Source organism: Phascolarctos cinereus, unplaced genomic scaffold, assembly GCF_003287225.1.
Source record: "Phascolarctos cinereus isolate Bilbo 61053 unplaced genomic scaffold, phaCin_HiC Scaffold_726;HRSCAF=1367, whole genome shotgun sequence".
Lineage (NCBI taxonomy): Eukaryota > Metazoa > Chordata > Mammalia > Diprotodontia > Phascolarctidae > Phascolarctos > Phascolarctos cinereus.
The window spans coordinates 110,754,380-110,770,726 of NW_027556098.1; the positions used below are offsets into that span (position 1 = coordinate 110,754,380).

At 39.6% G+C, this 16,347-nt stretch overlaps 3 protein-coding genes across 4 annotated transcripts in view; 2 read left to right on the forward strand and 1 right to left on the reverse strand.

Moving 5' to 3' along the window:
- Nucleotides 1–8,631, reverse strand: part of TMEM39A (transmembrane protein 39A) — a 30,712-nt gene extending 22,081 nt beyond the window's left edge. For both annotated transcript variants that reach the window (XM_020985865.2, XM_020985864.2), the window contains exons 1-2: nucleotides 8,354–8,631; nucleotides 4,326–4,511 (exon numbers count right to left, since the gene is read on the reverse strand). In XM_020985865.2, the coding sequence (XP_020841524.1) occupies nucleotides 4,326–4,438 (113 nt within the window). In that variant the 5' untranslated portion in view covers nucleotides 4,439–4,511; nucleotides 8,354–8,631. The remainder of the gene's footprint in view (nucleotides 1–4,325; nucleotides 4,512–8,353) is intronic.
- A 119-nt stretch (nucleotides 8,632–8,750) lies between these two features.
- Nucleotides 8,751–11,876, forward strand: LOC110208062 (uncharacterized). The gene is made up of 2 exons (XM_020985862.2): nucleotides 8,751–10,471; nucleotides 11,682–11,876. Exons 1-2 carry the CDS (start codon nucleotides 9,064–9,066, stop codon nucleotides 11,837–11,839), a joined length of 1,566 nt encoding a protein of 521 aa, XP_020841521.1. The 5' UTR covers nucleotides 8,751–9,063; the 3' UTR covers nucleotides 11,840–11,876.
- POGLUT1 (protein O-glucosyltransferase 1) overlaps nucleotides 10,463–16,347 on the forward strand; it is a 41,833-nt gene continuing 35,948 nt past the window's right edge. Inside the window, exon 1 of the mRNA XM_020985866.2 lies at nucleotides 10,463–10,976. Coding sequence (XP_020841525.1) covers nucleotides 10,877–10,976 — 100 coding nt within the window. The 5' untranslated portion in view covers nucleotides 10,463–10,876. The remainder of the gene's footprint in view (nucleotides 10,977–16,347) is intronic.

Consider the following 16,347-nt stretch of genomic DNA (forward strand, 5'->3'; position numbering starts at 1 on the left):
TTACAAAATCATTTTCAATCCCTGCTTCCCACCTTCTCTCACAAACAGCCCCAAAATCAAAGCACTGAGTATAAACAGTAGTATATAGACAACATATCTACACCTCCTATTAGAGCAAAGCTGTATAGTTGTGTTCCACCAGGAACACATTTCAGTATGGCCCTATTCTATCCAGTCCCTGTCATTTTCTTCTCTGTGGCTCAAGCCATTTCTTTTGTGTTATACATTATTCTTTGTTGTTTTGCAGCTGTAACTTGGGTAACCTATTACCTCTAAGATAGGAGTATTATGTTAGAGTCACATAATTATTGTATGCTTTGTGGACTATAATATGATATGTTAATAAAGAAACTAGAGGTCCTGGAGAACATATATGTGAAAGATTCACAGTTTTAACATCTCTCCTTGTATTCATTAACTAATCTACAGAGTTATCTGTCATATCTCTCAAATGAATACTAGTTTCCTATTACAAAAAAATCCATATTATTTTTTAAAGTAATCAGGTTTTAAAATCACTATTTATTTCTGTGTCTACACTGACTCACCCTAAGACAATCAAAACTGAATGCTGTCTGTAAGTACATCCATCCAAAAAGGGAACAGCATTCTCATCTTCTTCTGTAAGTGGATCACTAGTGGCTCAAATAGACAGTATTTCCTGTTCCACCATGATCCTTTTAAGAGCTATCATCTTTAGCCCCTAAAAAGAAAAGTTTATACCTGATAACACTGGAAGAGCAGAAGTGAGATACTACTTATAAGAATGCTCAAACAGTACCAAATATCTCTGTTTTTCACCCTGATGATCTATTACACAATAGACTGGAGATTCTGATCTCAAAATTTAAGTGGCAAACAGACTTGCTATTGCAGAACACTACCCAAGCAGGGAGTCCTTGCACTGAGATACATAAAACAAGACCTGCATTTTGTAAAATTACAAAAAGAATGGAGCTGCTTTGGAAGTGCTAATTGTGTCATGTGTTAATTGTGAGGAAAACCCCTGGAGTAGTACCTCACTGTGAGAAAAAAGCTAAGTTCTGGCTCTAGTGAGTCACTTAAAATATAGCGAGTTGTAATGTACCATGCAACAGCATCCTAAGTTTGAAAATTTTAGCATAGGACAGTGATTCTAAAATTGATGCCTCTTCTATAGATGCCTCTAGGAAGATACTTTCTTCACATAACCATGGCTTTTCCCCATGTCCTATGAATAATCTTTGAATCTCTGAAAATATCTCCTTGTATAAATAGCAAGAAGTTCTGCTACCTACTCCCAAAAGGACTTTGTGCAACTTAATTCACATTCCAGCTGGGCCTCAGTTTTTCCTGTCTATAAAAATCAAGGGGCTAGACTAGATCTAAGGTCCTTTCCAGCTCTAAATGTATAATTCTATGATTATTAGTACTATTTTTAGTCGCCCAGGGAGAGCAAATAACCATATATTTCTATGACTAATATTCTGCCTCTCCTGCTTACTTCTTATAGTCAGATATTCTCTGCTAAGCATTAGTTAGTAACCAAATAGTCTTATGAATGTGAGCACAGATATGGGAAAACCAAGCTTCCTGTCATTTATACAATTTAAGATATTTTCAGAGACTTGAAGGCCGTTTGTAAAATACGGGACAAAACTTTGGTCATGTAAGAATGGTATTTTTTCAGAAAGGTTTCCCTAAAGAAGAGAGATCTCAGACTCACTATCCAACATTAAAACTTCCAGAACACAGAATGCTACTGAATTGATACATAACAATTTTCTGCACTTTAGTGAAACACAGAAACCAGAATCCAGCTTTTTTCCTAATGGACAGGATCAAGAACACTACAGCTGTGCCCTGAAAGGGACAGGAAGGGACAGGTGAAAAGGTCCAGGAAATTGGTTTAGTAAACCAATTGTTTACTGAACATCTGGAAATTAATGTCTCACAGGTATCTCAAATTCAACAGTCATTATTATTATTAAACACAACTCATTATTCTCTAAAAACCACTCCCAATTCCCAACTTCCCTGTTTTTGTCAATGATACCATCTACCTTCCAGTCATTAAGGTATGTTACCTCAGAGGCATTCTCAACTCCTCACACTCCCTCAAAGTAAAAGGATAATAATCCCTAGGGATCAGCTAAAGCAGCAGCACTGAGACAGGTAAATATAGTCAAAAATGAGATAGAAAAAAAGTAAAAGGAATTAAAAGAGATAGTATAATAATTAAGGGGCATGGGTCAGGAGTCTTATTACAAAATAAACTAGGAATATGCAAGGAGAAGAGAGAAGAGAAAGAAGAGACATTCTAGCTAACAATTTTCCCACACGCAAATCTCCAAACCACAAGATTAACACTTTCATTAGAAAATCCCCTCAAATGCTCCAAGACACACATTCCACACTTCCCTTTCTGAAAAAGACCATCATAACAGACTGGACAAATGGATTTATGCCCTATTTATATCTAGTAGGGCTACATGGTATATGATCCATAGGGGGAAATAAAATTCATCCAGGGTTTTCCTAGGGCAAAGCAAAAGCTTTATCTGCTTTAAAGTGTTTAAAAACAGCTCTAGGAGCAGCTAGGTGGTGCAGTGGATGGAGGATGTGCCCTAAAGGACCTGAGTTCAAATCCAGACTTAGACACTTGACACTTACCAGCTGTGTGACTCTAGGCAAGTCACTTAACCCCACTGCCTAGCCAAAAAAACAAAACAAACAAACAAAACACAGCTCTAATTTTGTTGGTTTTCAAGGGTTTTTTGGTTTTGGTTTGAGTTTTTTTTGGATAACAAGTTTTTAGAAACTACAGCAGGTATTAAGAAAATAATATAAGAGTCTATTAAGTATAAGGCCCAATCCTTGCCTATTGGGAGTTTAAACTTTAAGTATGGGGACAAGACATAAACACATGATAAAATTAATAAAGGAGTTAAGTAACACTTTTATACAAAAATACAACAGAATTCACAAGGCAGAAAAAGGGCTCTCTTTGGAGTGGTCAAACAAGGCTTCACAAAAGGACACTGGCTTTCAGCTGGTTCCCGAAGGATAAGTAAAATTTTTTAAAGGATAGAGTAGACAACAATACATTTCAGGTGATATAAAAAGGCTTGGACAAAACTGAGGAAGCAAGTTCAGGACATACTTAGGAGATAATAAGTAGAGCAGTTTGGCTGGAGTATAAGGTTTATGTCGTGTAAAAGGGAAAGACAAGGTTGGTAACAGTATTGGTACCAAGCTTCAGAATTAAAATGCTAGTTTAAATTAAAGCAAGTGGCAACTCTTTTAAGGTGTCAAAAGTGACAGATTAGAAAAGACATTAGGGAGAAGCTAGAACAGGATCCCTAGCCACTGCAACACAACCAAGCCTCTTGATGAGGTGGCTAAAAATACACTTAATTCTTAATCATTATGCTACTGAGAACCAGGAACAGCAGGGATAAATTAAACCTACAATACAAATTAAACCATTTACCCTTTTAGAACACAAACCATTAAAACAACAATCTTAGTAAAAACAATATTTCAAACTCACTTATTGCTAAGAAATTTTAGTAAAGGAAAATTTGGGCAATTCTTACTGCAACGTAATACAATCAGGCCTATAATCCCAGAACCTCATTCTAGCCATTACTTTCAACTTCCTGTCAATACCTATAACTTTATTTCCCAATTCCTTGTAAAATATCCCCTCCCTCCCTTCAATATTTTCCACCTTCTAATGAAGAAGCAAATTAACAATGAAATAGTCAAAAAGCTAACAGCTAGAAGGACCACCTAAATACCAGGACACTCTTTTTTCCCCCCTTTTATTTTATTTTTAGTTTTCAACATTCACTTTTATAAGATTTTGAGTTCCAAATTTTATCACTCCCCAAGATGGTATGCCATCTGATACAGGTATGATCATATTAAACATATTTCCACATCAGTCATGTTGTGAAAGAAGAATCAGAACTAAAGGGAAAAACTACAAGAAAGAAAAAAAAACATAAAAAAAGAGAAAATAGTATGCTTTGATCTGCATTCAGACACCATAGTTCTTTCTCTGGATGTGCATAGCATTTTCTATCATGAGTCTTTTGGAAATGTAGGATATTCTTTTTAACCAAGAAACAGACAGTACTATATTTCCTAATCTCTAACTATGGCATTCCTCTGCCACAATCTTACTAAACCCAAGGCATTCTAAAAATATTCAAAAGCTTTCAAACAGTATTTAATAGTGGGATTCTGGAATTATTTTTGAAGAGGTATACCTCTTTACAGCCTAATGATTTCTGATCATATCACATTACAAATAGCACATAGCATCATTTTGCCCATACCTGTTTCTTAGACCTGTTCCATTGCCACAGCCTCCTCCAACCAAAGTCTGTAGAGAAGGCAAAGCTGAACGGCTTAGCTGTTGCCGACTAGGACCCCTCCTTCCACCGGGCATGTCCAGGAACCAGAATGTTTCCAGTGCCACCCACAGCTGTGACCCAGTCAATGGTTTCCAACCTGTTCCACCTCTGGAAAAATATTTAAATACAAGTTTACTACTTGAAAATAACACAACAAAGAAGAAAAAGTAAATGAAAAACTTCCTAAGACAAGTTAGTCAAATATTTGCAATATTCTTTAGCTATGTTAGTATAATGTAGCAGTTCTCAGGGTCTCTAAGTTCAAAACTATTTTCATGATAATACTAACACATTTTAATTTTGAATACAGCAAATATCAATACCCACAGTAAACAAAAGCTTTTGGGGGGGAGGTGGAGGGAGGGAACACCGCGTTCTCCATGATTTTTAAAAGTGTAAAAGGGTCTGGAGACCTAAAAAGTTTAAGAACCACTTGTCTAATGGAAGGATTAACAATCTTTATCCTTCTGACCTCAGGGTAGTCAGAAGATCAAAGCTCTAATCCACTCTCTAGAAAACCTTAAATCTTTGTGCCTTATTTTACCCAACGTAAAATGATTAATATCAGTTATTTCTAATTTACAAATGTCTTACAAAGCTAAATGAAATGTAAATGAAATTGAGCTTTGGTATTTGGATGAAGAGTATGTAGAAAAAAGTTCAGTAAGGCTAATCCTACTAAGCATCTTTGATTCCAAAAACCTCCAATTTATACCAGGAGATTACAATCATAATCATCAACTCTCTAATTTTACACCTACTGGATCCTTCCCTGCTGCCTACAAACACATTCAGGTCTCCTCCATTCTTTAAAGAACATAAACACATTAAAAAACAAAAACAAAACAAAACAAAAAAGCTCCACAACTCATATTTGACTCTATCATCCCCTAAAGCTATTCCTATATCTCTCCTCCTTTCATGGCCAAAACTGCTAGAAAAAAGCTATGTACTCTTAAGGCCTCCAGTTTCAATCCTACCACTTAAACCTGGTTTCTGACCTCATCACTCAACTGAAACTGCTCTCTCAAAAGTTGTCAATTATCAATCAGATTGCCAAATCTGATAGCCTTTTCTCAATCCTGATCCTCCTGCCTCTCAGCAACATTTGACAGAGACAACTACCTTCTTGTGGATAGCCTTTTCTGTTTTGTTTTGGGGTGGGGTGGTGTGTGTGTTACTACTCCCGAACTATGATCACTCCTCAATTTCCTAAATCATCATCCTTACTGTGGTTATTACCTCAAGACTTTGTCACAGGTTCTCTTTTCTCTTTACAGGCTCTCTCTTGGTGACCTCATCTCTTCCCATGAGTTTCATTATCATCTTTATGGAGATAATCCCTAGATCTACATATCTAGCCCTAGATTCTCTCCTATTGAACATCTGGAAATGGATATCTCACAGGCATCTCAAATTAAACAGTCCAAAACACAACTCATCATCCCCTAAAAATCATTTGTCCCTAATTCCCAATTACCCTGTTTTTGTCAATGGCACCACCAATCTTCCATTCATTCAAGAATACAACTTCAGAGGTATTCTCAATTCTTCAAACTCCCTCACCCTAGATATCCAATCAATTACTAAATCTTGTTAATTCTATTATCTATAATATCTCTTGCAATCATCCCCTTTTGTCTATTAACTTGATCACCACTGGTTCAGGCCCTTATCACCTTTCACCTGGGCTCTGCAATAACGTCCAAGCTGGTCTCCCTGCCTCAAGTCTCTCTCTTCTCCATTTCATCCTCCACACCAGAGGTATCAAACGTGCCAGCTAGTCCAGGTGTGCAGTCCTCAACACTACTCTCACAGCATTCCCAAGTGCTGCCATACCAAATTAAAATGTAACCGGGCAATACTTAACAAAATAAAAAAACAAAATAAAACAAATATTACATTTGAAAGCTAAGACAATATGCAGACACTGAGATCTTTATGTACAGATTAATGGCCCTCATTTTTATTTGAATTTTATTTGAACTGCTACACACAACTGCCAAAGGGATTTTTTCCTAAAGCACAGGTCTAACGATCATGTTATCTCTCTGCTCAATAAACTTCCTCTTTATTAATCAAGCATAAACTCCTCTGCTTGGCATTTAAAGACTTTCACTATCTGTGTCCAACCCACCTTTCCAATCTCATATACACTACTCTCTTTCAAGCACTCTTTTGTCCTGCCAAACTGGTTATCTTGCTGTTCCTCAAACAGAACATTCCCATAACTCTGCTCTGTGCTTTTAAAAGAGGCCAAGATCCATGCTTGCAATATACTCTCTCCTCACCCCTACTTCCTGGAGTCCTATTTTTCTTCAAAACTCAGCTTGAGGGTCATTTTCTACATGAAGCTTCTCTTGAGTCTCATTCTCACCCTCTCACCCCCTTCCCCCAGCCAGTGCCTTCTCCCAAAATTTCCTTTTATTTGTTTTGTATACATTTTGTCCAAACTTACATACATATATCTACCCTGATAGAATGTACACTCCTTGAGGACAAAAGCTGTTTTCACTTTTGTACTGTACCCCAGCAGAGTGCCTGGCACACAGTAAATGCTTAATGTTAGATAAAACGTAAATACAACATCCAATCTGACGAGACATACTATAATAACCTTATCATTTAATTTTCAATCAACTGAAATAATGAAAGGGTCTGGAATGAGAAATTAAAAGATTCTAGTCCTAGTTCCACTATTAACTGGATCTAAGACTTCAGGTAAATCACTTAAGTGTAACTCAGTTTTCTCTGGGAAAATGAGAATTCTATGCTGCATCAGCTTTACCTTTCGGAGGAGGACTGTTATGACAATCAAGTGATATACTAGATGAGAAAGTACTTTCAAAAATTAGATGTTACAGAAGTATAAAATACTGTTAACGATGAATGCACCTTTGTCCAGTGTATTATTGATGGACTTTTTTTCTGGGTATGGATTGGCCTCAATGGTCACCAAAATCCCTTCCAGCACAGAACTAGTGATTCTCTTATAGTGAACCCTTAAAAAGTTCGCTTTGAAAAATCAAATATTCAAATTTAGGAGAAATTATTCATGCCCTATGGCAGGAGTTTCTTAATACAGGGTTCATGAATCTTTTAAAAAAATACTTTGATAACAGCATTTCTATATAATTGGTTTCCTTTATAATCCTATGTATTTAATGTAATTTATGTATGTAATATGTATGTATATTTTATGCATGTATTTACTTATGTAAAAACATTATTCCAAGTAGTCCACAGGCTTCACCAGACTGCCAAAGGGGTCCAAGGCACAAAAAAACCTTCTATTCTAAAGTACAAAATGAAGGTCTGGAAAAGTACTGAAAATAAACACAAGCTGGATGATCCCTCGTCCAGTATGTTAAGGGGTGCTTCTTTATTCCTGGTATGGATTGTACTAGAGTTCTACTACAGTCCTCGATGGTCACTTAAGTTCTTCCCAACCCAGACCTTGCAATCCCGTGAAACTGAACCCTTAAAGTTTGCTCAGAAAAAGAAAGACTCACAACTAGAAGAAATGAAGTTTCCCATCAGACTGACTACACCATGGGCTCTCGGGTAGGGTTGGCAAGCTTAGTTTCATATGCTACAGATTTTAGTGTTCCAGAATCATCACAAAGCATCTCAGAAACTCAGGTTTGCAAAACGTCACAGCTGACTTTTTCCTAACTCCCGTGCCCAACGCCTCATCAGTCTCGTTGGACTAACAAACGCGAGGCGAAGGAAGGCGTTTAAAGGACTCGGGCTCCCTCATTCGTAAAGGGGCTTTTCTAGTTCTGAGCTGCGGAAGACAGAAGAGGGGGAGAAAGGAGAAGAGGAGAAAGGGGCCCGGAGGGAGGCCGTGCCGATGCCTCTCTCTTCCCACGAGGAAGACTGAAAGAGAAGAGGAGAAAGGCGAGACCAGCGGCCAGACCCGCAGATGGGCCAGCGGCCCCAGGACTTACGCATGGAGGCCTGGACACCGGGGCGGGTTCCCCAAAAAGGCGGTGGTGGCTTCACGGGCTGTCCCTGGGGCGGGCGGACAGGTTCCCTCCCCCGCCCCGACCGCGACGCTCCAGGCCTGCTGTCCCTCGTCGCCTCACAAAGATCCGAAAAGGGCCGGCCAGTCTGTCCCCGGACGCCCGACGGCCAGACCCCAGCCGCAGTCCAGTCAGCAGTGATCAGCCCCGGTTGCCGCGGAGCTGAGGAGACGTGGCAGCGCGCAGTGATGACGTCAGCGGCGCGCCCGACGGTCGGCCCCCGGAAACTAAACACACTGAAAGAGGCGGAGATCTCGGGGCTCCGGCCGTCCCGGGCTCGCACGCCCCGCGCCTGCGTCGTGGCGCGAGTGCGCGTGCGAGCAGAGGGCGGGACTCGTTCCCAGTGCTTACGCACCTGCGCAGTATTGTATCTTCCCGACTCGCAGTTTCCGGCGACGGTTGAGCCCCTGATCTTATGGTGTTACCTATGCCTTTCCCCATCCCCCCCCGGGCATTAGTTAAACGTCTATTATAATTATTAATATATATTTTTAAAACTTATTTCTTGCTGAACACGTCTGAATGCTGTATGTCTGCCGTCGGAGGCCCAGCCTAGCCGAGCGCGGAGAGGCTCGTCACCAGAAGGTCAGCCCGCTGGGTGCTCCCCCCTTTTTTTTTTTTTGGACGCGAAAACTATGAATCGGGCAGAAATACAAAATGGCCCCCCACCCTATGACGGCCCCTCCTGCAGTGACGGGGGCCGAGGCGGAAGCGGAAAGGCGCAAAAAGGCCCCCAGGGCGCCAAGAGACCCTATATAAATATAGATTTAGCCGTTGGGACTTTCAACGTGGGTTCCTTGTCCACTGATGAGTTAGTAGACACGCTGCTGGAGGAGCTAAAAAACATACACATTGATATACTTGCTATAAATGAAACTAGACGTGAAGAAGAGGTTTCATCTGAATGGAAGGACGGTTGGCAGGTTCTTCTCGGAGAGGGGAGTGAAGGAGTTGGTGGGGTTGGTTTCATGGTGGGCCCAAAGGCAACAAGGAACATAATTTCATGGTATACTTGGTCCTCTCGCCTCGCAGTGCTTACAATGAGGGTCAGCCGAGATGCCACCATGAAAATCATTGCTGCTTATGCACCAAGATCCATAGCAGAGGAGGAAGAAGTAGATAAATTCTATGAGGATCTTGATAAAATTCTCCAAATTGAATCAGCATATACTCTGATACTTGGTGACTTCAATGCAAAAGTGGGCACAGGAGAGGAAGGGGAAGAGTATGTTGGAAGATATGGTTCTGGATCAAGAGATGAAAGAGGCCAAAGGCTTGTAGAATATGCAGAAGCCTCACACTTGTATATCATGAACACTTTTTTCATGAAGAGAGTAGGAAGGCGCTGGACATGGTCACCAGATGAAGTTGTAAAAGAAGAAGTTGACTATATTTTAACAGACAAGAAGCAACTGGTTACAGATGTGGCAGTCATTTCAGAATCAGTTGTCTGTATGCAGTCATATCATCGGTTGGTTCGGGCAAAAGTTAAATTAAACACCAAATTAGAAGAAAGGATGAAGATGAAAAGAAGGCACTGTGTGCGATTACAGCAGCTTGAAGAAGAACTGTTTCAACACACTGTGGAATCCCAAAACTGGGAAATGAACAGAAATAGAGACTATGATTCTGAATATGAACGACATTTACTACAAAAGATTAACCGATGTAAAAAAATCATCACAATGAAGAGACCAAAAGAGCCCAGAAACCGCCTTAGCCAAGAAACACTTAACCTCCTTGCTAAGAGGAGAGACATGGCAGCTAGGGGTGATAAAGGCCAGGAATACAAGGCCATTTGCAAAACACTAAGGAAGAAGATGACTGAAGATTACGAGCAGTATCGACAAACTAGACAGCAAAAAGCAGTTGAAGAAAGAACGGTTGGTCATCAGAGAGGTTGGCATGAAAACCAGCCAAGATATAGTTTCCAAAGAGGATTTGCAGAGAGAATTGGCAGGAGGACAGCAAACAGATGGGAAATAGAACATACTGTTCCTGGTCGTCCAGAAACAGCGACTTCCCAATCAGGAGGTAGTGGAGGTGAGCAGGGACCTGCTGATCCAGAAGATCAGGGGGGTGCCCACCTCATTGAGACTGAAAAACTCTAAGAATTCTTTGCTTGACCTCAGGCTCTTCCTTTGGCCGTTATCCAGTTTTTCTGACCCTTGCTTTGGCCTTGGACTGTTAATTGTCTGCTCCCTTGGACTATTAACTTGTTGCTGACTTCCTTACCTTGATACACAGACATATCCCTTTACCTCTGGCCCTTCTGGATTGTGCTTAACAACTTGGCCTTTGATTTCATCCACTGTGCATACAACCTACTTCTCTAACTCTGGTCCTTCATAAATTGACTCTCTTGTTACTTACCCTTCTTTCTCACCTATTTCAGACCCTTCCCTCCCGACTGTATCTAGGACATATTTGGATATTACTGAGTTAGAAATGAACGAGTGGCTCTCACATCTGCAGAGGGCTGGGTCACCTTTTGTTTCTGATGAAAAGTTGCTGTATCAATGGCTTTGGAATATTCAGTTGCTATCAGGTAGTATGTTGTCATGTGTTTTTACTTTTTAAGGGGTCACCACTGGAAGTCAAGGGAGTAGTTATTCTCTCCTTAGTCCCTGAGGCGTGGGGTAACCAGAATGGATAGTGGAAACCTATATGATCTGAACCTTACTTTCAATTTAATGTTAGTAATGTGTTTGGTTTTTTTATTTTTGTGGTAAGCCCATTTTTTAGGGTGGACCATGAAGGATTCCAGGGTGCTTCCTGAGGGAGTATGGGGGGGGTGACATTGGAAGTTCCACAGAGATTTCCATTTGAATGATATTAGGGGTTGAGGCTGTTAATATTTCTACTTTCTCTTGACATGTACTTGAAACTCCTGATTCTGTAAACCCTAAAAAATGAGAATTTTTTTAAAGTATAAATGAAACTGGGCTTTGCTGTACTTCCGGCTATACAACTAGATAGAAACAGGGAAATGACAACTTGACTGTTCCTGTTAAAACCCCAGCACCCTACACCTCTCACTGGAGTGGTCAAGCTTCTGAAATTTCCTAAGGTGGGATAACAGCTAGTAGAGGACCCAACATATACAAAGAATATCTACTGGCTGCTGCTACCATGCTGCAGTTACCTTACAACACATCAGTTGGACAGTTGCTAAATGTTGTGGAAAAGGACAATTTGGCCAACTGAACAATAGTTGGTGCTAACGGTTTGACTCTTTTTCATTTTGGTTCAGGTAACTACGTGGTGAGAGTTGGTGTGCAGGATGGGACCCGTTTGGATTGTATTTGTTATCTGCTATTTGGGCATTGTAAAGGATCCCTCAAAGTTCACAAAACAACCCTATTCCTTACATTGACTTCCAAGATTATGATTCTCCAGAATCACTTCTAGAGCTTGTAATTCTCACAAATAAAATCTTTTGTTCAGATATGAGTCTTTTAGATTGAAAAATAAGGTGAAAGTGTTGGATAGAAAAAAAATTTTTCCCCAACAATTAGTGATAGGTTTCCTCTTTGCTTTCAATTAGACTCTGCTCCTGTTGCTGCTAGGTGATCAAACACTGAACACCTAAAAGAAAATACTGTCTTCCTCCCATTCCCACCTTATGCAGCACAGTTAAAAGTTGACTGTCTAGGAACACTCTTCTAGAAGCTACCTAATAACACTGAAAGGAATTGTTCAAGCTTTCTTCCATTTGCCTGTTGTACGTCAATTTCTGTGTAAGGATAGGTAGAGTCAGGACTGGAGCTAGAACATCAGCAGGGGCACCTCTGTGAGGATTTCTTGGCATATCTAGTAGCTATTTACTACCATCTAGTAGTAGTTTACTATTGTGGACCCTTCATTCCCACCTTCCTGCTGGGAAGGAAAAAAATTATTTTAAAATTCTAATTGTAGCTCCTATAGTTGTACATGTTTTCCTCTCCCAGAATTCTGGGTCTAGAGATAACTTGGCAGCTACTCATCCTTTGTTGGCTAACAGTAGAGGCAGTCAGGTCTTTTCTGAAGCTTTGCATTATTATTAGGGCTTATTTCCACCCAAGTAACAAAAATCATAGTCTTCCTACTAAGGAAACATAGGTTGTCCATTTCTAAGGGACCTATTCTCCAGGGCCTTCAGGGTTGCATGATATTCTCAGCATCTTGGTTTCTGTCTTTGGATGTGCCTAGATCATCAGCTGCAGATTATACTGGGCTTCACCACCTATCTTGGCAATAGGCTTAGGTGTGTGGGGTGGGGGTGGGGGAGTAGGGGGGAGGGCAGGCAGGGTAACTTAAGGTTTAGAAACCAGCTGGTTCCCTGCAATATCTAGGCAACTCTTCTTAGTTATCCTTTCTTCCCCATAAGTGGACATTACAGGCAAGATTCCCTCAGACCTCCTTTGTTTATGACTAACCCCTGCCCTTTTGGAAACTTAGTTTCATTTCTGAGCATAGCTTGAGGAAGAATCCTACTTGAGTACACTAATTCCTCTTTGAAGAACTTTTAGGAAAAATTTAGTTCTCTTTTCCTCCGGCTCTGACTCCAAGTGGGCAGGGTCACTTTGGTCTTATGAAAAACTATCACCTGGATTCAGGGTCACCCCAGATTTATCTTACATGCTAGAGATATGGCTAAAAGCTCAATGGAACTTTGAGGTTCTCTAAGCACCACATAGCCAATGTTGCTATCAGTGTCTGACAAAATCTCTTTCTCTGGCTTCTCTGCAATAAGGATCTTTCTATTCACCTCAGAAAATCCCCATGGAAAGATCATGAAACCATGGTTTCTTTGCCACCTCAATAGCATAAATTCCACTCTTTCACTATACTTGTATCTCTCAGCTGTAGTCTTGAATTTCAGGACTTTCAGTGATTTACAAGCAATTCTGGAACTACCAGTGTTAGTGTGACTTCTCTTCTCTCAGACCACCTCCAACAGATTTGGGGATTTGCTCACCCAGTGGACTAAATTCCCCTCATTGTGGTTTGGTTTTATTTTGTTTAACCATCACAGGCTTACTTTTAGCCAAAAAGGAAATTTGCTGATTGACTAATAGGTTTTTGGTGTTGACACGTATTATTACATAATCATTTGAGCAGATGTTTCTCCCTCTTGCCCCCTATCAAGGGAAAATAAGCAAATATAACTAGTAGTGATCCTATTACCTCAAAAATAAGGATCCCCAATACACAGGCCACCCTCAAAACTCACAAAAGAATTCCGTTCTTTACAGATATGGTACTGGTTGCTTTGATCCTGGGCTGGCATTGTTAGGCTGTGCACCTGTGCAATTCAACTTTTAAAGAAATTGAGCATTTACTATGTTAAGTCAGGGTGTTGTATTGCAAAGGTGTCAAACACTGGGCTGCAAGCCACAACACACCTAAGTGTTGCCCAAACCAAATTAAAATGTAATTGGAAAATATTTAACAAAATAAATAAAAATATAAGAACATAGATAATGTTAATATGTGGTTCTCTTAAGTCAGTATGCAACTCACAGGGATCTTTATGTACACTTGAGTAACCTCCATTTCTATTTGTTTGTTACCATTGCTGTAGTGCATAGAGAACTGGCCTTAGAGAAAATCTAGGTTCAACTCTTAACCCTGGCAAGTATGACTTCAATTTCCTAGCAACTCTCTAAGGTACAGACCAGTTGCCAGTCTTCACTGGTAGGGCTAGTTTCCTCAACAGAAATTTCCTGTATTAATGAAATCTCAGGTCTGGACCAATAAAAAAAAAATACCAAGGCATTGTGCTAAATGATGGAGAAAACAGAGACAAAAATGAGATAATCATTGCCTTAGAGGTCTTACGTTCTATTGGAGATTATAAGACATACACAAATATGTAAATACAACATAAAGCATTAAAAATTAGAAAGATTAGAAAGGTCTTTAAGGAGTAGGTGGAGCCTGAACTAAGCCTTGAATAAAACTTTCTAAGATGCTTAGTAAGGTGGTACACCTTCCAAACATGGGAGGAAAGACTGCAAATTTACAGGTATGTCAGATGGGTGCCATGGGGAGTAATGGAAAATAAGGCTTAAAAAGTAGTTTGGAGGCAGCTAGTCCTGGATTTTAAATGCTCAAATAAGGAGTTTGGTTTTTGCCTTGGAGACACTAGGGAGCCATGGAAACTTCTTTAGCAGAATAATGTTAGGTTCAGACTTGGGCTGTAGTAACATCTAGGTAGCATAGTATGTGGAGTAGCTGGATTTGGAGTCAAGAAGGCCTCAGTTCAAATCATGCCTCAGACACTCGCTGTGCAATCCTAAGCAAGTCATTTAATATCTCAGTTTCAGTTTTTTCATCCCACCTCAGGGTTGTGTGAGGATTAAATAATATGTGTAAAGTGCTTTGTAAACCTTAAAACATTATGTAAGTGTTAGCTGTTATTTAGGTAGGTTGCTTTGGCAGTTGTGCAGAAGATAAATTGGAGAGGAGAGAGACTAGAAGCAGGAATAACAATAAGAAGAATATTGTAATAGTCCAGGAGAGAGGTGTTCAGAGCCTAAAGTAGGGTGGTGGGCTTATTGCAGAGCATGAAACCAGTGTGAGAGATGCTGTGGAGGAAAAACTAACAAGATTTCACACCTAATTTGATATGGGAGGTAAGAGACAGAAGAATCAAGGATGGTTCTAAACTGGTGAAGAAACTATTGATTAGGAGGGTAAATATAAAACTTAAGTGAACAATGTCTTATATTTTACTATATTGCCTCAGGTAACTATCTCAATTCTACCTCTGTCATCTAGAAACAAATACATGTCATTTATCCATCTTACAGATACAAAATGAAGATTAGAAAAACTGTGAATGATAAAAGTAACTAAGAAAAACCTGAGAATGAAGTCCTGAAAATCTTCTGGGGAAATTTCTGTTCAATCTTGCAAATACCCAGCCACACCTCCTAAAGAGAAGGTATCAGTGCCACATATCAACTCAAGCACCAAAAAGTGGCGCTCAGTCCCTTTTTGTTATCAGTTAGCTATTGGCCTCTAAGTGATTTCTTAAAGGTCTTCAAAAAATGGTTCCTCTTTCCCATGGCTGACAAACCAGTGATTTTTGGATAGTGGTGAGTAGGAGACATCTACCATTCTTAAAAAATAGTAGCTGTGAAAGTTTTAAGAATTTTAATCATTGTGATAATCAACCATTTCTCCAGGAATGCTGATGAAGCATAATACTCAACTTTTGACGGAGGGTTGATAGACACAAATTGCAGAAAAAGACATACGTTCTTTTAAATGTAGCTACTCTGGATTCAATTTGCTTGATTTTGCTTATTTGTTACAAAGGTTTTTTTTGTTTCTTTAGGTTTTTAATTGGGTTGCAGAGTAGAGGACGAGGGAGGGTTTAGCAATAGTGATGCAAAACAAGGAGCCATTTTAATATTTTTCTAAATTTCACAGAAGAGAACAGAAGAAAATTCAGAGGAAGCACAGATAAGCAGGGCAGTTTTGAAAGTAACATAGAATTTATATATACTTTTTTTTTTAATGCAAGGATATGGAATGATTCTTGATTTCATGTAGAATCTTCTTTTTGTATTCTGCTTTGTATGTGGAAGTGTTTTTTGGTGTTTTAAGTTGAGCATAATTTGTTTCCCAAAAAAACTTCTTAGGTGAATGTAGCACACTGGGGCATAAGGGTATATGGGTATAGTGTATGAGAGGGGATTTTTTTTAAGTCTAGAGACCAGGACCAGAACAAAAAGGCTGTCCTGTTTATAGGAAAAAGACCTGACAAGATGTCCTCTACAGGGTCTTCCTTTCCTTTTCATAAACAGCTTATCGGAGTAGATACATAGCAACTCTGAAGTTATTCTTTGTTGACACCTGTCTTTTTTATATGGAAAAGAAGCAAAGTAGAAGTCCTTGTAATATACTATGCATTCAACTGAATTAAT

Coding starts and splice junctions, on each gene's coding strand:
- LOC110208062 (XM_020985862.2), top strand. CDS start 9,064: ATGAATCGGGCAGAAATACAAAATGGCCCCCCACCCTATGACGGCCCC. Junction 10,472..11,681: donor CCAATCAGGAGGTAGTGGAG/GTGAGCAGGGAC, acceptor ATTTTGGTTCAG/GTAACTACGTGGTGAGAGTT.